This window comes from Eutrema salsugineum, unplaced genomic scaffold, assembly GCF_000478725.1.
Source record: "Eutrema salsugineum unplaced genomic scaffold, Eutsalg1_0 scaffold_13, whole genome shotgun sequence".
NCBI lineage: Eukaryota > Viridiplantae > Streptophyta > Magnoliopsida > Brassicales > Brassicaceae > Eutrema > Eutrema salsugineum.
In genome coordinates, this window is record NW_006256885.1 from 8,455,085 (window position 1) to 8,478,740 (window position 23,656).

Below are 23,656 nucleotides of genomic sequence, written 5' to 3' on the forward strand. Positions count from 1 at the left end.
AAAATTAGTGGAAGCACTGATAAAATGAAATCACCACGGATAACTTTATTATTATAAATAAACAGTAAGAATAACAGACATATAGTCGAATAATAGGACAAGGAAACTTTCAGTTGTATTATAGTTGACAAGATGTAAATATGAATCTCTAGTCTCAAACTTGGCAAACTAAACATAATCTCAAGTGCCTCATCTAGTGAACACAAGAACAAAATTTGCAATCAGCAAGAAATTTGACTCCTGCATCTACAAGAAACTCTATCATCAACGTATGGAATCATATTTCATGGCTTTTTTTTAGGTTGGTGCACTAAGAAGTACAGCTTCCGGCGAATCTCCAGCATCAAGGAAGCTCCTTGACAATGGCTGCAACAGGAGAAAACCACACAAAAAAAAAGATACAAATTTTAAACATATGCCATTCCATTTCTAATTAAGGCAATGTGACTGACCTATAGAAATGGTTCAAGCTTTTCAACTTTTTAATTCAGGTTAAAGTTTTTTGCTTTTTCGAATAATGATATGGATTGATGGTTGTAATACTTGCCTCATTGTAACTGGTTCCAGAGAGAAAGAAAGGTTCCTTTTCCCGAATCCTGCAAACCAAACGAGGAAACCAAAATGATAAGATTCTTTTTTTCTGCAACATCCTTCAGTCTAGTATTCAGTTGCACAATGGTCCCAACATCGTGAAGATTTTACCTTTTGAGTCAAGATCTCAAATTCGAGTAGCTCCTCAGTGATTTTCTCAAGGACACGGCGATTTTTAAGGAGCATTCCCTTTGCCTTCTCGTACGCTAAGTCATAAATCTGTGGAGGAATAAGATGAGATTAGACAAGTTCTACATTTAGCCTTGGAAAATGCTTGAACAAATTGAAATGGGAAGGTGAAAGAAAACTGTTAAAGGCTAGAGAGAGAACACAGACATGGCAGACATAATGAAAGTATTGGAAACTAGAGATCAAAACGAACCTTTTCGACTTTACTGGCCATTTCATATTCATGATGGTTCCCCATACTTAAAGCTGAAACCTGCTCAATTCAATCAAAGAAAAAAAAATAGAATAAAAATGTATCAAGTCACTCAAATGATCAGACGAGACATCAGAATGAATGGAAACTGTAAGATCGAATCATCAATGTTAAAATGTATTCAGTGGTTACAGACATAAATCTTGGAAAGAACTACCAATGACGAATATAAGAACGACGATTACCGCGTTGGTGGCATAGTATACTGCAGGACTGTCGTCGGGTCCCCAGCCATATTGAAGCACCATGCGTGTTGCAATCTGTCGAAAGCCGAAAATAATAATTATAGGGCGAGGAAACATGAAGTCTGTAGACACCAGGAAGGGAGTAGAAAGAGTTTACCTCTTGCGCTTGCGTTATTTCTGAAGATGAAAGATAATTTTCTTCTCCGGGAGGAAGAAGCATTTGGGACGCAATGTGAGATCCAAAGCAGAAAACGAGCTTCTTTTCAAGATATGATCTTGATTCCGTATTCCCACTTGCCGAGCCCCCACTTGTGACCTTGGTGATTTTTGTACACCCAATTCCTTCCCAGGAACTAGGCTCAAGCCACAAATTGTCTACAACATCGAAGTTTGGTATTAGAAGAGCGATTAGAGCACGACCAGCAGCCCAAACAGCATGCGGGAACTTTGTCTCCCTCGTCCAATCAACAGGAGGGTTCAAAAGTTCTATTCCATTGCTGATCTGTCCATATGGTTCCATCAAATCAACCACATTCTCCAAATCTTCTTTGGTTAAGTTGAGTCCAAGATGATTCACAAGCATTTTGCTCATCGACTTCACAACTTTAGTTTTCCGCAACCATGGGGGCACTATATGGCTAAACGTCTGTCATAAAAGAGAAAGAAATCACCTCATGAAACCAACCATAGAAATGAACAAAGATGGTTTGACAAAAGGCGAAGGTGCTACAGATTGCTTACTGCAAACCAGCTAACATAACTCAGAAGTTCATCTGTGTCCAGAAATTTGCTCCTGAAGGCACTACTTTCGAGAGCCATTGGAACAAGTTTCAGTTCTATCGGCCGTAATAAAGATGTCTTTTCCGAAACCTGCAACCATTAACTATTAACTAACCGAGATAGTGGAACCAGAAAATACAGAACCAGGAAGAGATATAGGAGATAGAGCAAGAAAGAAGAAACACGACGTGATAGAGCACTCACAAGCAAAATAGAAATGACCATAACTTTGAAGGTGCAAAATAAATCAAATAGCAGGTTAAACATATATAATCGCTGGCACAGCTTAAGATCACCTTACGCCAATCCACTAGATCAATGAGTTCTCTGTCCATGGTTTCTTCAGCTGCATTGTGTAAAATTCTCTCCCTTTCCATTTCAGTTGGACTTTGAAGGTGGAATATTCTATCCATTCGACCTGGCCTTCTTAACGCCTCATCAATTTGCTTATGATTTCGTGTTGTAGCCATTAAAACTACACCATCCTGTTTCTCAAAGCTGCATAAAGTAGAAATTATTAATTGGAATGGCATCAGAAATATCAACAGGGAAAAAGGAGAAGCTACTTGGGTCTAAATCAGCAGTTCCTATTCCACTATAGGCGATACTTTGAAAAACCCCTACAAATATGGTCTTAAGTTTTAATCAACCAAGAAATTGGCTCTTACCCATCAAGTTCAACAAGAAGCTGATTTATAAAAGATTCATGATCTTGCTGTTTTGTATGTATGAACTTCCCACGTACACCAGCAAAGAGGTCAAAATCCTCCACAAATATGATAACAGGTGCCTAGTTATCACAGTAAACATCAGAACATAAGATGGCATGAATGATTATGATGAGAACTCGAAAGTTAATATCTATGAAATTGATGAATCAACAAAACAATTTGGGGCAAAGCAGCTAACCAAGTCTCTTGCAGTTTGAAAAAGTTCCCTGACATTCGCTGCACTTTGACCAACCCATAGTCCAGCCTCCAACTCTTGAGCTTCAACATTGACGACAGGTAATCTTGCCATCTTATGCTCTGCAGTTGTCCAGGTGAAATTCAACTTAAGAAAATCATTCAAAAGAACTTAACTTTCCAGCAATAAAGAGAAGGAAAAAAAAATGCAAATCCACATACAAGAAGACCTACATGCCACGCATCAACAGGTTTCACGAGCCATGCAGTCCACCAGTCCCAAGGCTTCAGAGGACCCAGAGTGTAGTGAATAATGTGAAGTTTGCTGTCATCAACCATCCACTGCATTAATAGTGAGAATTTTAAGATTCTAGAATTGAAACAAGATGAAGAAGATATTTTGAACTAATTAAAACTAATCCTCAATTCACCACATGCATTCCAGATCACATCACTTGTCTTAGGAACAGAACAAAAGATAACACAAGAGATTCAAAACTTGAAATTGCAATTACCTTGTTAGCAAGCATATAAAGGCCGACATCTGCGTTGTATTCTAACGTAGAGAGCCTCTCCATTTTAGAAGCTGGTCTTGTTTTCATGACCTCAGGGGATAAACTAGGATCAAAAACACGAGCATTCGGGAAATCAGGGTAATAGAATTTAAGAACCCTTGATCTCCCCCGGTTTAAGACGACGAGGTCTTCACTTGTTTCATCATATCACTGAATAAAGCTTCAGAGGGTTCAACGACCATGACTCCAGAGTTCAGCCTCTCGGAGTGCTTCAAGTTAGCGCAAAACTTGGAGCACTTAAATAGATCCTCAATGTTCTTTACCACAATAGTATCAGCATCGAGATACACAACTGTCAAAAATTAAAAAGAAACATTAAGTATAAAACATGAGAAAAAGCTCTAGGATTGCAAAAAAAAAAACACTAACTAACACTTACCTTTCTTGTAATCAGTCATATTAAAAAATTTAAGCTTTGTATAGACACCCCAGAATCTCTTGGGATGAACTTGGTTTGGATTTGCTAGCAAAGTAATATTTTCTACTCTCCATCCATCGGCCTGCATAATCAAAATCTATCCTTTAATACAACACAAGCAAGCATCGCAATGAAACAGATTCAGCTCAAATGATAAGGAATGATAAGTAAGGACTCAAAAATCAGAATCACTTTATTATAATCTACAGCGGAAATGAAAGCCTTTTTCTTTCTTAAGACCTTTCCAGGAATATTAAGGTTGTAGAAATGAGAATCCACAAGAAAAAGCATACCTTAAGCAGCAACTTAGAGTAGTCGGAAACACCATCAGAGACCAAAACGACCATATCCTTGTGAGAGGATCCGGTGTCTCGAATCGATTTACCCAATACTCTAACTCCCAATAAGAACTCATCTCCGTACAAAAGTGTGACGTAAGCTTCCTTAGTTGATTCGGATCCAAACGAACCCTTGAATTGGATTGATAAGAGGATGATGATAACCCAGAAACTCCCGAGTTTCACCATGGGTTCGGATCTATTTACTTCACTTGCCACCGATTTTCCCGAGAGGAAAAGTTTGAATGAAAGCTCAGGCTTTTATATAAACGTTGAAATCGATTTGATGCTATTTGTTTCTTCCTTCATTGGCTTTGTTGTCGTTGTTCTGTATTTGTTTCTTAACTTCTTTCGAAAATATGAAAAGTCTTTTTTTTCCAGGATTTTATGAAAAGTAAAGTGAAAATCCCAGTCAAAAGTCAGAGAGCCTGACGCCACGCGCGAAGGAAAACATATTTCACACCCACTCGCACTTGATGCGCGTTGCGCGCGTTAAGCCTAATTCGTGGGTGTCCATCGATTTTGCCCATTTTTGGCCAAAATTTAAAAATGAGCGAGTAGACTGCGTTTTACGTTATATGAAATTGTCGTTTTGGCACTTATTTTGAGCAAATAGTAGACATGTTGCTAGCTCTATATTATTTATCGTTTGCGTTTTGTTTGTTATGAGTTGTCGTTTTACTTTTTTTTTCTCTGTGTTTGACCCGTTTTTATATCAGATCGGTTATTCTGCCGCCTTGGTTCAAAATTTTTTTTTATTTTTTTCTATTCCAGATATTTTACAATTTTTTTTTTTTCAACAGCCTAGATACCTAGAATGGTTCAGAACTTCAAACCGGAGGTACCAAATTAACATACATAACATCATGTGGGTAGATTCATGCACTTCGTGCTAAGTTGTCTGTCTTCATATTCTTTGCGCGCAGAATATGTGATATTGAAAAAAAGGTGAAAACCTCCTCACTCTTCACATATTCTCATACCAATCAACTTTATCTTATAAAATTTTATTACAAATGAATGAGAATATAGATTTCACATTTTTCATTTACAAAAATTAGATTTTAACTTGGAATGTTTTTTTTTATAACTCTAGATATTTTATCATTGTCTCCCAAAATGTTTGTATTCTACATGAAATTAACAAATATCTGACATCTCCACATTTTCAACATACATTAGTAGTTACAACCTATCAAATTTAGTCATTGGATTAATTTTTGCAATCAAGTCAAAAGATGTTCGTAAAGTATACAAACCACTACCCAAAAAAAAAAGTTATAATAATCAATTGACTATTTGTTTATTTATCTTCTGGTGATGATTACGGTTCTTTGTGTTTCCAAGTCTATTGATTATGAAAAGTAGGAGTATATGTTAAAGAAACAAAAGTTTGACACACCTCCAAATCTTAATCCAACTGTTGGGTTTAAGCAAGATCCTTAACAAAGCTAATTCTGAAGACCATCTTTCATAATATTTCTCTCTTTGTTGATACAAGCTGTATAATTAGTCATATGGTTTAATGCTTTTGCTTCACGCATTGGCTCTAATCTCTTATGGTTTTCAGTATAAGTTTGCAATTTGGCACACACGTCACCAGGAGCTCGGAGCCAGACATCTTACGAGGATAACATAAAGAAAATTGTGGAGTTCAGCACAGTGACTTGAGATTTTATTCGATTGCATCTCGTCCTTGTTGCTGTTGTATGAAAATTTCATCTTTCTTCATTTCTGACTGAGACCTGTGTGTATGGTTTCCTAGGTGGAAGGGTTTTGGGCCTGTTACTGTTCACCTTGCTCGTTCCGCTTGGGCCTGTTTCCTAGGGGACCAGCTCAACGATGCTGATAACATATGTGGAGTTGTTCTTAGTATCCGCTTCAGTGAGGATATCATTAGTGTCTTTAAAAGCAATGCTTCTGATCATTAGGTGTGATCTTACTTGTTTCAAGCTGATTCAAGTAAGAAACTGGCACTAAGTATCTCTGCTTCCTCTGGTTTTCGCAGACGTACGCTGCAAGAATCCTTTTGGTGCCGATGTTTGCTTTGTTTGTTCCTACTACAGAGCGAGCTAGAATCTTCTTTGCACTCAAGAGACTTCTCACCAAAACCATTTTCTTTCTTTCTGAAAGTCTTGACCTTTGAGGACCATTTACATTTTTTTTTTTTTTTTGCAGTGATTGATATATAAATTGCTAAATCATTAAGTGATATCTTTGAAGACTTTGTTTCGTACTCGATGAAAGATTGATCACGAATTTTTTTTTGTTCTACAACTTATAATGAATTGGTCTCTGTTACACAAAATGGCATTCACATCATCCTCTGGAACAAACTCTAAAAAGAAAAAAGAGGAGACAAAAAGTCATCTATTCACATGGAATAATCCTTCATCTCTGGTTTGAGTTAAAAAAGAAAATAAATATATATTAGTTCTTTTTTGTTGGATCATCTTCATCCTTGAAGCTGAGAAGTTATACTGATAAAAGTATCTTCAGGGCAAGGATCGTCAAGCCTCCTATCGGATGATCAAACCCAAACTCTTCTTCGAATTTACTGAGAAGGGCTTGAAACGAAGGCTGGTTCAAGAATGAGATTGGCACAAGGTGCCTCTGCTTCTTCTGGCTCTCACCGACGTAGACTGCAAGAAACCCTCTTGGTGCTTTGCTTGTTCTTGTTAAGGAGCCGCCAAGAATCTTCTTTGCACTGAAGAGACTTCTCACCATAGCCATTTTACTTGTTTTTGGAAGTTTGCTTCTTGAAGCTTATGAAGATGTCTGCATACAAATGAAAGAGATTTAAGTTCTTGATTGCTTGTAGTTGATGATGATAAAGTATTCGTTTCTTCTGTTATATATAGATCTGTGAATGAGTTGAAACTTCAAACCTGTCTGAAATCAATTGAAAACAATGGTGTCAACAAGTGTGGGACATATCTGAACAAAGTTTTCCTCACATGGTTCTGTTCTCACATTTAAAGCAGAACTATTACAATCTGTACTCACATAGGACCACGAGAACAATATCACATGTTCATGCCATCGAAGAACTTTCTCTATGTTGATTGATCTATAAATAAATCCCCTCTATCTAACCAACCCTGTCACAGTCTGTATGCAGAACCTTGATCCGATAAGATACTTAAAGAAAATAATCAATACATGGGACCAGATTAGCTAGGCCATAGAAACTTCCAATCTATATTGCATCTGTCATGTGCTCTGTTCTTGAGTAATTGTGATAGAAACATGTTGTCTAACAACTTGAAACCTGACCCCATCTGAACATAGTTTTCTCTAAAGAGGTTTGGATATTAGAAACTGGTTTTTGACCACAGAAATCCAATTCCACATCTTGACTGAAATCATTACAAGACAAAGAAACATGATAGAACAGAACTAGCCTAGTCTTTCATTTATTGAGGTAGCATTGGGTAGAGGACAGACAGAACCATGTGAAGCTCTCTGTCCCACGCTTTTAGACCACAGATTTCAAAGATCCCATAGAAACTTTCAAGTCCTTCATTTGATCTTTATGTACATCCACAAAGCAGAACAACATCTTCATATATCATCAATAAAAGGCAGTCAAAGAACTCAAAAGTTTCAAAAAAATCAAGACTTTCAGATTCACTGACCTTTGGTTAGAGGTATCTTTGGAACAAAAAAGGTTATTGGCCGCTCAATAGCAGCTGCAGCGGCAACAACAAGCAAAAGACCTGTGGGTTTTGCACCAAAAGGGTTTCTTGCAGTATACGTTGGTGAGAGCCTGAAGAAACAGAGATACATTGTTCCAGTTTCTTACTTGAATCAACCTTTGTTTCAAGATCTTCTCAGTAAATCCGAAGATGAGTTTGGATTTGATCATCCAATGGGCGGCCTGACGATTCCTTGCCCAGAAGATACTTTTCTCACCGTAACTTCAAGGATCCAAGGATAATCATCATTCGGAGAAGCTAATTAACATGTCAACGCTAAATTAGAGTTTTCTTTACTGTGTAAATCGATTAACAATTTTTCATCTTTCTTGCTGAAAGATATGTGAATGCCAGCTTTGTGTAGTGAATGATGGAATATTTCTTAGATTTTGTGCAAGTGATGTGTATCTTACAGTATACTGTAACACCCAAATGAACTTTCACCTTCCTACAGATAAAATAGAATGATCGAGGATTAAAGGAACTTAAGTTGCCACAAGATGTCAATTAAGTCTTATATAAATCCTCAAGAAGACAAGAACAGAGTAATGCTATTTTTGCGAAATCTATCAACATAGAATATATATACTACTTTATGATCCCTATTACCATCTTGCTTCTTGAATCGCAGTGAGCGTCTTCTCTCTATACTTTGCCATAAACTCTCTCAGAAATCGTTTTCTTAAGATTCATCGTGTTCAACAACATGAAGGGACCTCTGGAAGTCACCTCTGCTTCTCCGGAAAAAAGATTCCGGAAAGTTTCGGGGCTTTGAACCCGACGTGAATCGAACACGCAACCTTCTGATCTGGAGTCAGACGCGCTACCATTGCGCCACGGATCCGGATGAAATTATTTTCCTTAAACTAAATTATATATTAATAATTCTTGAACTGCCTATATCTAAAGAGTAAAGACTAGAACAGAAGCATGTTTTTTTAAGTCTTCCTTTTGAATTTATATGATTTGTGTAATCTGATTTTTTTACTGATGATTTTTCCCTCTCTACGGGATCTCAGTTTGATACATAATACCACACACCAATTACCTCTGTGTATAAACCCGGTTTGTGTATTTGTTTGATCATGCTTCTATGATTCTGTAGAAACATGACAAGTTTACAGTATATAACTGTTGATAAGAAAAACAGATAAACAAATTTGTTATATCTTTCTGGATACTTTGTTTGATTTCAGCGTTCATTATAACACAAAACTGGCATTTACTGATTTACATCGGGATTTCTAAGATGAGGATCAAATCTTTTATTAAGAAAGATGCAAAAAAATGTCATCTATCTACAGTTAAAAGAAATGTAAAAACTTTTATCTTCAGAGGATGATCATCCTTGGATCCGAGAAGTTATAGTGAGAAAAGTGTCTTCAGGACAAGGGATCGTCAAGCCGCCCATCGGATGATTGAATCCGAACTCTTCCTCGGCTTTACTGAGAAGAGCTTGAAACAATGGCTGATTCAAGTAAGAGACTGGTACAATATATCTCTGTTTCTTCTTCTGGTTCTCACCGACGTACACCGCAAGAAACCCTTTTGGTGCTGAGGTTTCTTTCCTCGTTCCAGCTACAGAGCTACCAATAATCTTCTTTGCAGCCATGAAACCTCTTACCAAAGCTATTCTCTGTTTTCTGAAAGTCTTGATTTGTGAAGCTTAAAGTTCGCAGATCGCTTATTGTTGATGGTGATGAAGATGTTGTTTCTGTTTGGATCTCTATAAATAGACCAATAAGAGAGTTGAAACTTCTCAGGGATCTTTTAAAAATGTGGTCTAAAAAGTGTGGGGTTGATATGGATAGAGAGATTCACATGGATATGTCTGTATTCTACCAAATTCTAATCTGAAGTATTTTACTACAATAAATGAAATACTGGGCCAGTTCTGTTCTATCATGTTTCATTGGTTCGTAATGACTTCTGTCATGTTTCTTGAATTTAAGATGGGGAATGAATATCTGTATTTAAAAACCAACCTCTTCAGAACAAACTATGGTCAGATGAGGGGTCAGATTTCAAGTTGTTAAACAAGTTTTTATCACAATTTATCCAATAACAGATCACATGACAAATGCTATATAGATTGAAAGTTTCTGTGGCCTAGCTAATCTGGTCCCATGTATTGATTATGTTCCTATTTTTTTTTATCTCACCAACTCCAAGGTTCTACAGACAGACTATGACAGGGTTAGTTAGACGGATTTATTTTAGATCAATCAGCGCAGAGAAACTTCTTCTACGGCCTTAACATGTGATCTTGTTCTCTAGGTCCTATGTGAGTTCAGTTTGTAGTAGCTCTAATTAGATGTGAGAACAGAATCATGTGAAATCCTAAAAAAATGGTGGTTGAGTTGAGAGAGACGGCGTATAAGATTGACGGCTGATTAAATATAATAGAAACCCAAATAATTTTTGCATTACACTGCGCGAATTGAAAATATGAAATGGAAACCCAAATAAAGATCTTCTTTACTCAGTTTCTAACCATGACTGAAAATATATCTTATTTTGTTTGATATAATTAAACGACAAGATGAAATTAAAATTAGCATTGACAAAAACATTCAATTATAAATGGATTGGGAACACATCGCACACGACAGCCGATCTTGCAGTGAAGACTTTTTGGTTGTTTCACAACGTCCTGCGTCAGAGCTTCATGGTGCAACACAGTTTCACGAGTTTCTTCCGGTAATAACCGTTTTGCCTCGGTTGTTACGATACTCATCATCACTACAAAAAAAAACAGAGCAATATGTTGTTGTAATTATTACTAAAATTCTGCATGTAAGACTGATAATTTTTTTTCTTACGTAAGAAATATGAAATTTACCTGACGTAACGGTTAAGAAGAGAATGAAAGCAAGTTTCATTGATATTCTCGCCATTGTTTTAGATGTTGAAGATTATGGTATTCGATCAAATTGTGGAGACCTTTTATAGAAGGATTGAATCAATGGTATTGAGCTAGTCAAATCAAATTTTTTGAATAAATTAATTTCTTACCGAAATTGTAGGGTTGATTGGCAAAGTGCTAGGAGCGGTAGTGCTGTACACAGCCCAAAATAACTATAGATGCAGCCTTTGAATTGATCAAATCATGCTCTAGCTTACCATTTGTTACCTAGAGCAAATATATATGTTTCCTCTTTTTTTCGGCGGCAGAATCAGTCACTTATATCCTCATATTTGAGTGCTTGTGTAACTAATATCTATAAAATATACCAAAGACTAAATTCATATTTATTACCAAATTCAATAAATATACATCAAGACCAAATCCCGATACTGAACCTGGAAAATTTAATACACTTTGACTGAAAATGGTGATCGAGCAGAGACACAAGGCCTTTAAGGTTGACGACAATCCGAAAACCTTAAATAGTCAGATTTAAAGATCGTCTCTTTCTTTCCACCCGTTTTAAAGAAGACTTCCATGGCTGAATATTTTGTTTAAATGGGAAAATGGTAAGAGCTTGAGAAAGTATATAGGGTTTTTATTTTATCCGTTTTGGCCTTGAAAGTCTACTGGGATTCAACCAAAGATCATGGAAAGACAGAAAGGTTGCTTTGTGTGAATTCCATCAGTTGCTTGAGTCTGCAAGAATCTGAAGCTAAAAGGCATTACTTGCTGGATTCTCTTGAAACCTCAAGAACAAGGTTTTCAACGAAATTAGGAGCTTAGATTTTTCACAATTCAGCAGAAATTTATAGTCATTATTGTGCTAATATGAATAAATTTTCCCACATGGAATCTTATATTAACAAGTTTTCACCAAATTTAAATAAATAAAAACTGGCTCATGCTTTTCAAACATGATTATATATTCTGATTCTTGTTGGCTTCTTGAAGTAGTTGAAGTTTCTGCATGGCAGTTAGAGGTAAAATAAAGGTATCACCTCGGAAGAAAATTTCAAAGCTTCTTCGGTGGCCTTTACATGTGATCTTGTGGTCGGATATATATAACATGATTGTTTGTCAGAGATTTCTTGTTCTCTTAGTAAACAAGTTAAGGTCCCCACTTAAGTTTCTTAATGAAGAAAAACGTTTGTGTCCTACTGTGTCATCTATGATCATATTCATATCCAGATTACCATCTGGAAAAGACAGACCCCTGTGATAATTTATTCTTCTCTGTCCCACACTTGTTAATTATTGTTTCAATTAATTTCAAACATGTCTCAACTCATTCATTTGATCTATGTATATAAAGCTTCAAATGAGAAAGAATTATCATCAACAATCCAATATCTACGACTTGAATCTCTTTAGTTCCTCCTTCGATCTCATACTTCTTCAAGATCTTCACGTCTCAAACTTCCAGACCAAAAATGGCTTTGGTAAGAGGTCTCTTTAGTGCAAAGAAGATTCTTGGTGGCTCTTTAGTGGGAACCAGGAAAGCAACTTCAGCACCAAGAGGGTTTCTTGCGGTGTACGTCGGTGAGAGCCAGGAGAAGCAAAGGCACCTTGTGCCAGTCTCATTCTTGAACCAGCCTTCGTTTCAAGCTCTTCTCAGTAATTCCGAAGAAGAGTTTGGGTTTGATCATCCAATGGGCGGCTTGACGATCCCTTGCCCTGTAGATACTTTTATCAGTATAACTTCTGAGCTTCAGAGATGAGGATGATCCAACAAAATGACATTAACATTTGTTTTTATTCTCAAACTAGAGATGCAGAGTTATTCTGTAAATAGATGCTATTTTTTTCTCGTCCTTTCTTATTGGAAGAGTTTGTTTCAGAGTACTACAAATTTCAATGTAAATGCCACTTTTGTGTAACAGAGATCAAATCAATACAAGTTGCAGAGACCTTTTTGCTAATAAATTATTCAACGAATAGAGTGAAATACCTGCACCTGCAAAAATGTAAAAAAGTCTTTAAAGATTTCTTCATTGCATTAAATCTTGAAATTGAGTCAGTCATAAGAACTAAGATGGAACAATCGATCTCTTTTTCATATCTCTCTTGCTCTCCAACGTAACATAGTCTAACCTCTTTTGAATCTCAACATAGTTAAAGAGAATCTAACAATTTTTTGCTAGCTGTTGTGTCTATCTTTTTTACTGGCGTCTTTTCTTAGTTACTCTGTTTTATAATAAAGACAAAAAACTTTTAGTTGTGCCCCTGAGGATGTGAAGTGACTTTGTCTCTCATCAAATCAACCATATGACTTCGTCACTGGGACCCTCCATTGATACATCATGATTGTGTTCATCATCATACCAATAGCACAAAGAGAAATAAATAAGAAAAAACTCAAGCCACAGAATTAAGTTTCCTTTATAGTGAAATTCACAAAAAAATAATAAAAAATTAAGAAAAAGGTTCCTTTGAGAACATTTTCATGTGATCCTGTACATGGATATGGTTGAGGACAACTAAATTAGTGATTGATACTCTTGGTTCTGACGGTGAACAACTTCATGTCCCCACATAAGTTTATTCTTATAGAAAGATTTGGTAATGAGAAATCAGTTTCAACCAGAGATTGCGAGAAGTGGAAAAAGACTCCCTGTGAAACATGAAGAAACAAAAGCATATGCCAATATCTTGTTTTTTTCAAGATTACCAAAAACATAACCATGTGAAACTCTATTCATGCATGTCCCACAAAACATTTCGTCGATCTATATATAGCAACCCAAAACAGAACCACATCATCATCTCATCAACAACAACAACAACAAGTAATCCAACAACAACAATATCAACAAAACAGAAAATCGTTTCGGAAAACAGAGAATGGCTTTGGTAAGAGGTTTCATGGCTGCAAAGAAGATTCTGGGTGGCTCTGTAGCTGGAACGAGGAAAGAAACCTCAGCACCAAAAGGGTTTCTTGCGGTGTACGTCGGTGAGAACCAGAAGAAGAAACAGAGACACATTGTGCCAGTCTCTTACTTGAATCAGCCTTTGTTTCAAGCTCTTCTCAGTAAAGCCGAGGAAGAGTTCGGATTCAATCATCCGATGGGCGGCTTGACCATCCCTTGTCCTGAACAAACTTTTCTCACTGTAACTTCTCAGATCCAAGAATGATCACCATCTGAAGATAAAAGTTTTAACATTTTTTTTAAGTGTAGATTTTTTTTTCCTCACTTTTTTTAAGTGTAGATAGATGACATTTTTTCATCTTTCTTAATGAAAGATTTGATCCACAGCTTAGAAATTCTGATGTAAAAGCCAGTTTTTTTGGGTAATGAATATGGAATCAAACGAAAGATCCAGATATATTTCTGAGATTTGTTTATCTGATTTTTTTTTAAAACAGTTATATACTGTAAAATCCAAAAGATTTCTAGTTTCTACAGAATCAGAGAATCATTATCAAATAATTCTGAGCCGCAGAGGTCATGGTGAGTGTGAATCCATCAAAGGAAGACCCGGTTTGTTATTTTCGGTTATTGGGGAAAATATATTTCGGTTTTACGAAATTCTCAACCAAACTAATTGAACATAACCGAAACTATGACTTTGAACCGACAAAACAATTTGGCTTCGGTTGCCGGTTTGTTATTTACCGGTCAAACTAATCGTACAGAACCGAAGCCCATATAACCATAAACCGGGAATGTGTCGATATATATAATAGTAAACCGAAATCTGAGCCGGTTAGTGGTAGTGGAGAGTCGAGTTCGTAATACATATAAGCTGACGACTTTGTCTGTTAACAAAGCAACCCTCTCGCAGGAAAATATTTTCCTCTCTTCGATTTTCTGGAAATCTGTCAGTGAGTTGTCTCCTAGTCTCTCTCTCTCGATCTGCCTCTAATTTAATTCAACTACTTGTTCTCCCTGCACGGGTTTTTTGTTTCTTTTCTCCTGGAAACTTCGATTGAGAAGATGCGAGTTTTTGATACATCGCTCTAATCAGATCCTAAGCGTGCTTCGTTTCTCTTGCAATTCGAGGCTGTTTCAGCGATGATTTTCCTCGTTTGACCCTGGATCTCGCCTTGAATCCTTCGTCTTGGGTAAACTAAAAATAATTTAAGAGAAGGAGAAGCTCGTTCTCGGGTTTTTGTAATTCCAAATTCTGTGTGTTGTGGAGAGTTTAGCCACTGCTGGATTTTGATGCTTGCGAAAAATTTCCGCTATTTTGGTTTCAGGGTTCTTTGATTTGGGTAAAGAGCTCGATTTTCGGGCTGGTAGGAGATGGTGTTCAAATCTAGAATAAAATGGATTGCGCTCCTTGTGATGATACTATCAGTGGGATCTCTGCTTGTTCATCTTTCGATGACAAAGTCTTCAGGTGTACAGTTGGCTTATTATGCAAGAGATACCCTTTGGCAAGATTTTGATTCCTTGTTAGGTGCAAAGGTAAACAAAAAAAAACGACGACGAAATTGAATGTGGATTCTGGGGGGTATCAATTTGAATAAGTGATTGAAGAATGTCGTATGCCTTTGTGTTTACTGTTGCAGGATTTTAGAAATAAACACTTATGGAGGCCTGTCAAATCGTTGGAGACCTTGCAGCCCTATGCCAATCCAAGAAATAGTTATCCTGGTACTATACCAAATTTTGTTTGCATGCACAAACTGCATTTAAACGAGTTTTTAGATAACAGAATTTAGAGTTTTAGCTGCCTTGAAGTGATTTTTTTTTTCTTTTCTGCACCGGTTATTGTCGCCTCTTTAAATGATCAGTCGCATTCGATCTGGAGTGTTACTTTTTTTTTTTTTTTTCTTTCTCATTTTGCATCAGACTATTGATGGATATATAAGCCATTATGGATGCTGTGTGTGTCCGAAACTTGTTTTAACAAGAATTTGTTCTTTGTAATCTTTCGAATTTTTAATTTTTTTTTTCTTGGTACTGTCTCTTTGCAGCTCCTACTTCAAAAAACAATGGCTTCATTTATGCAAAGATATTTGGTGGATTTGACAAGATAAGATCTTCTGTATGTATCAGTTGACTCGATAGCTTAAAATTCCTCTTTAATCTTCTGTTACGCATGTTGATAACATCTTTGCAAATTTTCTAGATATGTGATCTTGTCACCATATCCAGGCTTCTAAATGCTACTCTTGTCATTCCAGAGCTTCAAGAAAGTCTCCGCTCAAAAGGCATTAGGTACGCCTAGCTCTGTCCATTATGTTTTTTTTTTTTTTTTTTAATCTTTGCACGTTTCTTCATTATTTTCTGTTAAAGACTTAAAGCCTGTTTCTTTATCTTGGTATTAGACTCTTCTTTACCTAGTGTATTTTTCCATGCTATGCAGCAACAAATTCAAGAGTTTCTCCTATCTTTATGATGAAGAGCAGTTTATATCCTTTCTTAAAAATGATGTTATAATTGCGAAGGCCCTCCCCGAGAGCTTGAAAGCCGCAAGGAAACGGAATGAGTTCCCTCTTTTTAAGCCCAAAAACTCTGCATCACCAAAATTTTACCTTGAAGATGTATTGCCAAAGTTAAAGAAAGCTAATGTTATTGGATTGATCGTCTCTGATGGGGGATGCTTGCAGGTACTGGTTGCTTTTTTTCTCCCTATCTTGTATGTATGCATTAATTTATAAATCTATAGGGATCTCTGAGTAGATATCTTTCTGCTTGTAAACCACCATCACTCGTCAGATCACGTTCTGGTCATTTTCATAAAAAGAAGTTGGTAAATTAGTTATACTAAGTTGTCTTGTTTTCAGTCAACTCTGCCAGATTCAATGCCTGAACTTCAAAGACTAAGGTGTAGAGTTGCCTTCCATGCCCTACAGCTTCGTTCAGAAATCCAGGTTCTGGGCAAGAAGATGGTTGAGAGGTACTTGTGATACTTGCAATTTAAAATTTAATTGACGAAAACAGGAGATAGTTATGGCTTTGGATTATTTAGGGTTGGGGGAAGAACATTGCATGCTAAGCTTTTTCTTTATTTAATGATGGAGTACATAACTGAAAAAATCTGTAATGGATAAGGCCTTTTTTAATTTAGCTCCTGATCTTGCGGTTGGAGTACTACGTAACTAAAATGATTATATCTATGTGTCACGATTTTGTCCATCAACCACTGAAAACCGCGTGTCTCTGACAGAATTGAGGTTATGTGTTTCACCTTTTCCAGGTTACGTAAATCAGGTCAACCCTTCCTAGCTTATCATCCTGGCTTAGTGAGGGACAAATTGGCATATCATGGTTGTGCTGAGCTTTTCCAGGTAAAAGTTTTCAACCTTCTCCATCTGTATTTTTCTTATAGAACAAAGTGTTTATATCACATATGCTTACCTTCTGTCTACCCTTTGTGGTCGAGTTACATAGGGAAGTAATTATAAACGGTGAAATCGTTTTCTGACTCTACTATCGTTTTAATTCTTAAAGGATGTTCACAGTGAACTCATCCAGTATCGGCGGGCGCAGATGATTAAGCAGAGGTTTATTTCAGAAGAACTTATTGTAGACTCGCACTTGCGCAGGGACAATGGCTTATGTCCTCTCATGCCAGAAGAGGTAGACCCGGAGCTTCTCTCAAGTTATGCTAAAAATGCTTAGATCCACTCATTTTTATATCTTGATATATTTCTGGTTTCATGGTGTCTCTTGAAACCTGAATCTACCTCGGAAAAATGTGGCCGTCATGTAACACACTGTTTTCAAGCCTGAATATCCTTTATGCTGACATTCGAATATGAATTGGATCGTTTCCTTACTGCTGTTCTGATGGAACTGCATTGGTTTTTGTGATGCTAAGAGTTCATCGGTATTGAAATTTTGCAGGTTGGAATTCTTCTAAAAGCATTGGGTTATTCTCAAAAAGCGATTATATACTTGGCTGGTTCTGAAATGTTTGGTGGCCAACGTGTTTTGATCCCTCTGCGGGCCATGTTCCCGAATTTAGTGGATCGGACTTCTTTATGCAGCACGGAGGAATTATCAGAATTAGTTGGTCCCGAGACACCTCTTCCAGAAAATACATTTGAAATGCCTCCTCAAAAAAGCGATAAGCAGCTCAAAGAAGAGTGGAACAAGGCAGGTCCTCGGCCTAGACCTCTCCCTCCTCCTCCAGACAGACCTATCTACCAGCACGAAAAAGAAGGGTGGTATGGTTGGCTTACAGTGAATGATACAGAACCAAGCCCTTCACCTATGGATCTTAGGAATCAAGCTCACAGGCTACTATGGGATGCACTTGATTTTGTTGTATCTGTAGAAGCTGACGTGTTTTTCCCTGGTTTCAACAACGATGGTAGTGGGTTGCCAGATTTTTCAAGTTTGGTAATGGGTCAGAGGCTGTATGAAAGACCCTCGTCACGAACATATAGACTGGACAGGTAAGCAAGGTTCTTAATCGACAGTTAATGACTGCATTTTGAAATTGAGCTAGAGCTTGTTGGCTTTAGCTGCCTTGTCCTTAGTCAGGTTGAATGAAGATATTTGGTCTATCTATTTGGCTATTACACAGATCTTATACTTCGCTACTTCATGGAGTATCTCTTTTGGAAATTCATTAACGGCTGTTTACTGATTTTCTCAAACAGGAAAGTTATTCAAGAGCTTTTCAACATTACCCGTGAGGACATGTACCATCCCAACCGTAACTGGACAATGCTTGTGAGGAAACATTTTAACTCAAGTTTGGGTGAAAGTGGGCTTATTAGGCAGTCTATGCTGTCGAAACCCAGGTTGTTTATCTCGCATCCACTTCCTGAATGCTCATGCAGAACATCGGCCCTTGAGGATTCCAGACAAATACGAAGTGATGATGGCAGATTTCTCTATGGAGGTGAGGATGAATGCCCTAAATGGATAAAATCAGCTGGGGTGGAAAAGAGTAAAACTGATGATGGTGATCAGCCCGATTATGAACATGACCTTCTCGCTGAACAATCAGAAACTGAAGAAGAATTTGCAAAAAGTAAGGTGGCTTCAGCTTTTGATCAGGATGAAGAATGGGATCCCAATGACTGACTAGTGTGACAATGATGCAAGTTCTGCCGAGAGGTGTCATTTGATTTTTTTTTCCAAGATTCTTTGAGGAAAGGCGAAGAAGCAAACAAACGGAGGTTCTTTTCTTGATTTCTACAGTTTCCGGCTTTTTTTTCGTTCTCCTTTCTGAGAATAAGCTTATAGTGTTATTCTTTTGTTAGTAGTTCCTTATAAATTAGTTGCATACTCTTTATACATCAAAGATATTGGTATTGCCTCCAAGCGCCCTTCTGCAACAAAGGAAACCTGTTATGCTTCATCCTTCTCTAAGGTCTTTCCATGAAGCAAATGTGAAGCTGGAGATATCTTTTGTTCTTTTTCTCATCATTGTAAATCTGATAAAGGGTGAAATTCAGATTCTTTTGTCCCTTTTTCTCCAATAGTTTTTTTTGGACACTATACAGATATGACAGATAAACGTAAATTTTAACAGAGTTTTAATATTCACTTGCTGTCTCCTGGTTTTATCTACATGCATATTTCATCAGACTGAGATGTTTGCTGAGAATCTTTCTAGAATAAGTTGCATAACTAAGTCAAAAATTCATACCCATGGCAACAAAATGGAGATATTTAGAGGAAATATCAGAATCATGAAACTGAGTATGTATTTAGAGGAAACGTGATCATAGATATGGTGGTATAGTGTACTGTTTAATATGGCGTTCGAGTCTTTAAAAGTAAAGTTAAAAAGACAGAAGTGCGGATGCAAAAAGAAAGGCCTAAATGTTGTATTGCTGGATGAATACAAGGTATTATGCCTTTTCCATCCACAAAGCAAGAATGATTGAGCAGAAGAAGCAGACATGCATTATGCAACTTATTCTAGAAAAGCATTCAAACCAATAATCAAAGGAGCGTATATGAGAATAGAAACTATACAGCTCTCGCAAGTGTGGGACTCCACCAAAAAAATGGAGGAATAGTTCCACTGAAACGATTATCTTCCAAGTGCCTATAGGGAGAAGGGATGAGATTAGCTTATGAGTCTTTGTTATACTCATTTACAGGAACAAATGTGCACCACAAGCAGTGAAATATATAAAAGAATTATCTGCTTACACTGATTCCAGCAATTTGAGTGATCTGAAGTCAAGTATACTTCCCGAGAGAGGAATTGTTTCCCAGCCAGCTGTTCAAAGCACACGAATATCAAAAATGATGTTTTTGACGTTCAGTCATATATTCACTGTCAAGGTACTTACATGGAGGACAATGCTGTTAATTTTCCAATTCCAAACGGACCTTCCACACTCTTTACAATTACGACACACCCCTCATCTTTTAGATCATTCTTGGACAACTTCAACTTTTTCAGATATAGCTTTCCTGCCAAACAAGCTTTATTTCTAATTAAAATTCCTCTGGCCAAAGAAAAGAAAAAAAAAATCTAAAATCATATTACTAAAGTATTTCAGTTCTTAGTACACTTTGATTGTCTCCAAAGTCTCTTTTGTTTTCAGTTTTGATCCCTCGAATCAAAACTGGAATATAAGATATATAAGCAGAGCTGCAGAAGGATGGTGATGCACTGATGCTTATAGCTCGGCAATGATAGTAATAAATATAAACGTTTAACTATGATTACCAGACTTCAATCCAAAATAATGATAGTAATCACCTAATGATATCACTCATATCAGTCCAAAATAAATTTAAAACTGAACTAAATAAGTAAGTTTATCCAATTAGTGAATTTATTTACTTATCTGTTTTTATTGGTCTGAAATTTATTTTATGGAAGGCCCCTTAAGGCTCTTAACAAAAAAAGGCTGTAGAAAAAAAAAGCCTGGACAAAAGATGGAGGGGATATTTCATTAAGGAAAATTAGTTGAGGGGTTTTAAAATTACAAAACTAGTTGAGGAGTTTCTATTCGATTCATCTTTAGTCGAGGGATTTTTTCACTAAAAACCTTTATTTATATTGATAAAGAGAGAGGTCACGTGATGTTCTCATGCGAATGTAAATAAAAGAAAAAGTCACGCGCAAGAAATATCCCAGTCGCAGCATGTGCGCGTTGCTCGCGTGTCGCCAAAATCGAAAGGTTAAGCTATCGATTTTGTTCATTTTGAGCCTACACGCGATATTGAGTAAAAAATGAGCGTGTGTACTGCGTTTTGCGTGTTATCATGCTGTCGTTTTGGGCTCGATTTTGATCAATTTTTAGCAATTAAGAGACATATTCCTATATGACACTGTCCGTCAAATTAACATCAATTATATCACAGTATATGCGTTTTGCTTGTTATCCCTTGCCGTTTTGATTTTTTTTTTTCTTTTCTTTTTTTTTTTCTTCAAAACTGGTCGGATCTCATTTCGCCGATTAGAGACTGTATTGGTTTCTCCGGCGTACACGGGAGTTTCGTTAGCTCGAACCAGCCTAAAGAAGGGTGTAAAGTTGTTTCTGAGGTTACGCAGAGAGGGAAATGAGCTTGTGCCATTGTTGTCTGGGTATAGCGCGAAGACGAGAGAGAGAGAGTTTGATAGAGTTTGTATCGAAGCTACGCATGGTTTTGTATTGCAATTGGGTTTTCAGCAATTCAATCGTTTCAAGCTCCAGCTTTAGCTGTGCCCTTCCTCGGTGATGTGTTATGGAAGAAAAAGAAAGAGAGACACTGAGAGAAAAGGAGTTAGCTTTGAAAACTGTTGATCATGAGTTCTCGGATTATACTCGGAGAGACAGTCTCGGTTCTACTCAAGAGTATTGACAAGGTCAGAAGCGGAACTGGGAACGGCTTTAGTAAAGGTGGAGAGTGAGAAACTAAGCTCATTATTAAGATTTCCCTTTCACAAACTAAGCTCAGACACAAACTGGTAAAACTCATTTTTTTTTTAAATGGTACCAGGAATCTGCATTTCTGCAGTTTACTCGGATGATTGCATCTTCGAGGACCCGACAATCAGCTTCCAGGGTGAGGAATTACATAATCCTTCGTATGAGTTTCGTGTGCTTCCTCTGCAATTTCAGTTTGGTGCTTCAGTGATAAGTGTATCTGCTTGAACAAATGTAGATTGGTGGGATCATAAAATGGTTTTATGATGGTTTTAAATGGTTTTATCATCCGTGTCTTAATTTAACACTTGCCGAAATGGTTTTAAATGGCCATAGCTAAATCTGTTGGTAACATGTTTTTTTTTTCTTTTTCTGTAACCGTGAACTAGGTAGGAGGAATCACTCTACAAATAATGGAAAAGGCTCTGATACAGGCGAAAGCTGGGCGTCGCCATAATCTTGGTAAGAAATTTTACGGGGTATTCATGAATCATTCATCTCAGAAGACAGCTAGAGTTCGGGAGATATAGTTTCCAGATATTGAAACTGATTATCCTTGAAAAAATGTATGCCCTTTGAGTTGTAATTTACTAATTTTTTGTTTTCTCTGTGCAGCTGAAATGGCAAAGTGCTCACCACCTCCTACGTTGAGTCTCTCAAAATACGCTCCGTTGATTCATATTATGAAGGTTTGCCTTCAATTCATTTTCCCAAATTATTGCCTTTAACTAAAGTTTGTTGGTGTTTCATGTACTGCAGGTCCATCCAAGCAAAGTATACTTTCTTATTGGTTCTGGTGGGAAAAAAAGTAAAGAGCATCACTGAAGAATCCGGATTTGAAGCCATTGATATGCAAGATGATGGAATTGTGAGATTTACAGAATTTTGCTTCATTGTTCTAAATTTGTTTTTACATCATCATATGCTTTTAACATGTATCTTTTTTCAAGGTCAAAATTATGGCAAACGATATGGCTACTCTGGAGAGGGCGAAAGCCATTATCAGTGGATTGACAATGGTTCCAGCTGCTGTTGGTGATATCTACAGGTATGTATTTCTATACATGGATTTGGATTCTGACCTTGCTTCTTATGAAGGAATTGTGAAATCAAATCAATGGCTCCTTATGGTGCCTTTGTAGAGATTGCGCATGGACGTGAGGGACTTTGCCATATCAGTGAGCTGAGTGCTGAATGGCTTGCAAAACCCGAGGATGTGAGCATTAGCCATTGATTCCCTTCCAATATTCATCTTTTATTCAGGCTTTCACATTTGCACACCCACATTACTCTTCATTTCAGGCATTCAAAGTAGGTGAATGAAAAAGGTCAGCTTCGGCTTAGTTGTTGAACACAGAAACATGGATACTTCGTCCAAGGACCGTGCAGCTGCAGGAGCATCAAAAGTTGCATCTGTGGATGAACTTGTCCTGAAGAAGAAAGATGCCAGGAGAGCAGCCAGTGGTGACAAGCCAATGAAAAGCAATAGCAAGCAGTAGCAATGAAGAAGAGAGAAGCAGTTTAGTCATTAATGGTTTAGCCTTGAACCGGTTTAATTCCTCTTCTGGTTTAGCCTTGAACCGGTTTAATTCGTCACCCTATGTTTCATTATCCTCTCTTAACCGGCGACGATACTTATTCGACAAAAACAAGAAAAGTTTTTACAAAGTGAGCCTTTGGTGGTATAATTTTAAATGGGCTAGTGAGCCCATGGACTTTTAATGAAAGAATCAGTAGGCTAAGTAAGAAAAAGTCAGAGCACGCGCAAGAAATATCCCATTCGCAGCCGGTGCGCGTTGCGCGCGTGTCGCCAAAATCGAAAGGTTTTATAAACTATCGATTTTGTTCATTTTGGGCCTATACGCGATATTGAGTAAAAAATGAGCGAGTGTACTGCGTTTTGCGTGTTATGATGCTGTCGTTTTGGGCTCGATTTTGATCAATTTTTAGCAATTAGGAGATATGTTCCTATATGACACTGTCCGTCAAATTAACATCAATTATATCACAGTATATGCGTTTTGCTTGTTATC

The 23,656-nt window shown here is 37.1% G+C and overlaps 8 protein-coding genes and 1 non-coding gene across 12 annotated transcripts; 5 read left to right on the top strand and 4 right to left on the bottom strand.

The window, feature by feature from the left end:
• Nucleotides 1-302: 302 nt before the first annotated feature.
• On the bottom strand, nucleotides 303-4,552 carry LOC18024800 (probable inactive ATP-dependent zinc metalloprotease FTSHI 5, chloroplastic). 4 transcript variants are annotated; one of them, XM_024159209.1, is made up of 14 exons: nucleotides 4,190-4,552; nucleotides 3,858-3,978; nucleotides 3,419-3,770; nucleotides 3,138-3,228; nucleotides 2,908-3,026; nucleotides 2,667-2,788; nucleotides 2,295-2,496; nucleotides 1,960-2,088; nucleotides 1,376-1,864; nucleotides 1,219-1,293; nucleotides 974-1,033; nucleotides 703-810; nucleotides 548-596; nucleotides 303-366 (listed from the first exon to the last, which is right to left on the bottom strand). In XM_024159209.1, exons 5-13 carry the CDS (start codon nucleotides 3,016-3,018, stop codon nucleotides 549-551), a joined length of 1,344 nt encoding a protein of 447 aa, XP_024014977.1. In that variant the 5' UTR covers nucleotides 3,019-3,026; nucleotides 3,138-3,228; nucleotides 3,419-3,770; nucleotides 3,858-3,978; nucleotides 4,190-4,552; the 3' UTR covers nucleotides 303-366; nucleotide 548. The 4 variants fall into 4 exon arrangements, with proteins under 4 accessions (XP_024014977.1, XP_024014978.1, XP_024014975.1 ...); XM_024159210.1 differs by having other exon boundaries at nucleotides 3,126-3,228; XM_024159207.1 differs by having other exon boundaries at nucleotides 3,138-3,245.
• Nucleotides 4,553-6,451: 1,899 nt separating this feature from the next.
• Nucleotides 6,452-7,057, bottom strand: LOC18024802 (auxin-responsive protein SAUR28). The gene is given in 2 exon segments (XM_024159211.1): nucleotides 6,452-6,742; nucleotides 6,745-7,057. Coding segments are annotated over 2 exon segments (276 nt in total). The 5' UTR covers nucleotides 6,968-7,057; the 3' UTR covers nucleotides 6,452-6,689.
• An 817-nt stretch (nucleotides 7,058-7,874) lies between these two features.
• LOC18024803 (auxin-responsive protein SAUR21) lies at nucleotides 7,875-8,317 on the top strand (the record flags this gene model as incomplete). Its single annotated transcript, XM_006408189.2, has 1 exon — nucleotides 7,875-8,317. A coding segment is annotated over one exon (300 nt), but the record flags the coding sequence as incomplete, so codon positions are not given.
• Nucleotides 8,318-8,704: 387 nt separating this feature from the next.
• TRNAW-CCA lies at nucleotides 8,705-8,776 on the bottom strand. Its single transcript has one exon. It is a non-coding gene; the product is annotated as a tRNA-Trp (tRNA).
• Nucleotides 8,777-9,111: 335 nt separating this feature from the next.
• On the bottom strand, nucleotides 9,112-10,829 carry LOC18024805 (auxin-responsive protein SAUR21). Its single transcript, XM_006408191.2, has 3 exons — nucleotides 10,775-10,829; nucleotides 10,540-10,674; nucleotides 9,112-9,597 (listed from the first exon to the last, which is right to left on the bottom strand). Exons 1-3 carry the CDS (start codon nucleotides 10,827-10,829, stop codon nucleotides 9,275-9,277), a joined length of 513 nt encoding a protein of 170 aa, XP_006408254.2. The 3' UTR covers nucleotides 9,112-9,274.
• A 1,444-nt stretch (nucleotides 10,830-12,273) lies between these two features.
• Nucleotides 12,274-12,610, top strand: LOC18024806 (auxin-responsive protein SAUR21). The gene has a single exon (XM_006408192.2). The coding sequence runs from the start codon at nucleotides 12,274-12,276 to the stop codon at nucleotides 12,559-12,561; it is 288 nt and encodes a 95-aa protein (XP_006408255.1). The 3' UTR covers nucleotides 12,562-12,610.
• Nucleotides 12,611-13,610: 1,000 nt separating this feature from the next.
• LOC18024807 (auxin-responsive protein SAUR28) lies at nucleotides 13,611-14,092 on the top strand. The gene has a single exon (XM_006408193.2). It carries the CDS (start codon nucleotides 13,685-13,687, stop codon nucleotides 13,973-13,975), a length of 291 nt encoding a protein of 96 aa, XP_006408256.1. The 5' UTR covers nucleotides 13,611-13,684; the 3' UTR covers nucleotides 13,976-14,092.
• Nucleotides 14,093-14,625: 533 nt separating this feature from the next.
• LOC18024808 (protein EMBRYO SAC DEVELOPMENT ARREST 30) lies at nucleotides 14,626-19,296 on the top strand. Its single transcript, XM_006408194.2, has 11 exons — nucleotides 14,626-14,906; nucleotides 15,042-15,252; nucleotides 15,357-15,441; nucleotides 15,765-15,835; nucleotides 15,920-16,008; nucleotides 16,157-16,400; nucleotides 16,578-16,690; nucleotides 16,991-17,081; nucleotides 17,245-17,373; nucleotides 17,641-18,194; nucleotides 18,402-19,296. Exons 2-11 carry the CDS (start codon nucleotides 15,088-15,090, stop codon nucleotides 18,829-18,831), a joined length of 1,971 nt encoding a protein of 656 aa, XP_006408257.1. The 5' UTR covers nucleotides 14,626-14,906; nucleotides 15,042-15,087; the 3' UTR covers nucleotides 18,832-19,296.
• Nucleotides 19,297-21,167: 1,871 nt separating this feature from the next.
• On the top strand, nucleotides 21,168-23,261 carry LOC18024809 (polyribonucleotide nucleotidyltransferase 1, chloroplastic). The gene is made up of 8 exons (XM_024159793.1): nucleotides 21,168-21,596; nucleotides 21,697-21,762; nucleotides 22,013-22,085; nucleotides 22,239-22,269; nucleotides 22,383-22,491; nucleotides 22,574-22,671; nucleotides 22,766-22,839; nucleotides 22,926-23,261. The coding sequence occupies exons 2-7, from the start codon at nucleotides 21,724-21,726 to the stop codon at nucleotides 22,782-22,784; spliced, it is 369 nt and encodes a 122-aa protein (XP_024015561.1). The 5' UTR covers nucleotides 21,168-21,596; nucleotides 21,697-21,723; the 3' UTR covers nucleotides 22,785-22,839; nucleotides 22,926-23,261.
• Nucleotides 23,262-23,656: the final 395 nt, after the last annotated feature.

Bases quoted from the DNA above. Each gene is read 5' to 3' on its own strand.
- LOC18024800 (XM_024159209.1), bottom strand. From the start codon at position 3,018: ATGGCAAGATTACCTGTCGTCAATGTTGAAGCTCAAGAGTTGGAGGCT. The intron at 2,789-2,907 runs GTTAGCTGCTTT...TGTGATAACTAG, and splicing joins TTCAAACTGCAAGAGACTTG to GCACCTGTTATCATATTTGT. The intron at 1,034-1,218 runs GTAATCGTCGTT...TGAATTGAGCAG, and splicing joins TATACTATGCCACCAACGCG to GTTTCAGCTTTAAGTATGGG.
- LOC18024805 (XM_006408191.2), bottom strand. From the start codon at position 10,829: ATGGCGAGAATATCAATGAAACTTGCTTTCATTCTCTTCTTAACCGTT. The intron at 10,675-10,774 runs GTAAATTTCATA...TTTTTTTTGTAG, and splicing joins CTTCTTAACCGTTACGTCAG to TGATGATGAGTATCGTAACA. The intron at 9,598-10,539 runs GTGTGCGATGTG...GCGAACTTTAAG, and splicing joins TCACTGCAAGATCGGCTGTC to CTTCACAAATCAAGACTTTC.
- LOC18024806 (XM_006408192.2), top strand. From the start codon at position 12,274: ATGGCTTTGGTAAGAGGTCTCTTTAGTGCAAAGAAGATTCTTGGTGGC.
- LOC18024807 (XM_006408193.2), top strand. From the start codon at position 13,685: ATGGCTTTGGTAAGAGGTTTCATGGCTGCAAAGAAGATTCTGGGTGGC.
- LOC18024808 (XM_006408194.2), top strand. From the start codon at position 15,088: ATGGTGTTCAAATCTAGAATAAAATGGATTGCGCTCCTTGTGATGATA. The intron at 15,253-15,356 runs GTAAACAAAAAA...TTACTGTTGCAG, and splicing joins ATTCCTTGTTAGGTGCAAAG to GATTTTAGAAATAAACACTT. The intron at 15,836-15,919 runs GTATGTATCAGT...CAAATTTTCTAG, and splicing joins TTGACAAGATAAGATCTTCT to ATATGTGATCTTGTCACCAT.
- LOC18024809 (XM_024159793.1), top strand. From the start codon at position 21,724: ATGATTGCATCTTCGAGGACCCGACAATCAGCTTCCAGG. The intron at 21,763-22,012 runs GTGAGGAATTAC...ACCGTGAACTAG, and splicing joins CCCGACAATCAGCTTCCAGG to GTAGGAGGAATCACTCTACA. The intron at 22,492-22,573 runs GTGAGATTTACA...TCTTTTTTCAAG, and splicing joins ATATGCAAGATGATGGAATT to GTCAAAATTATGGCAAACGA.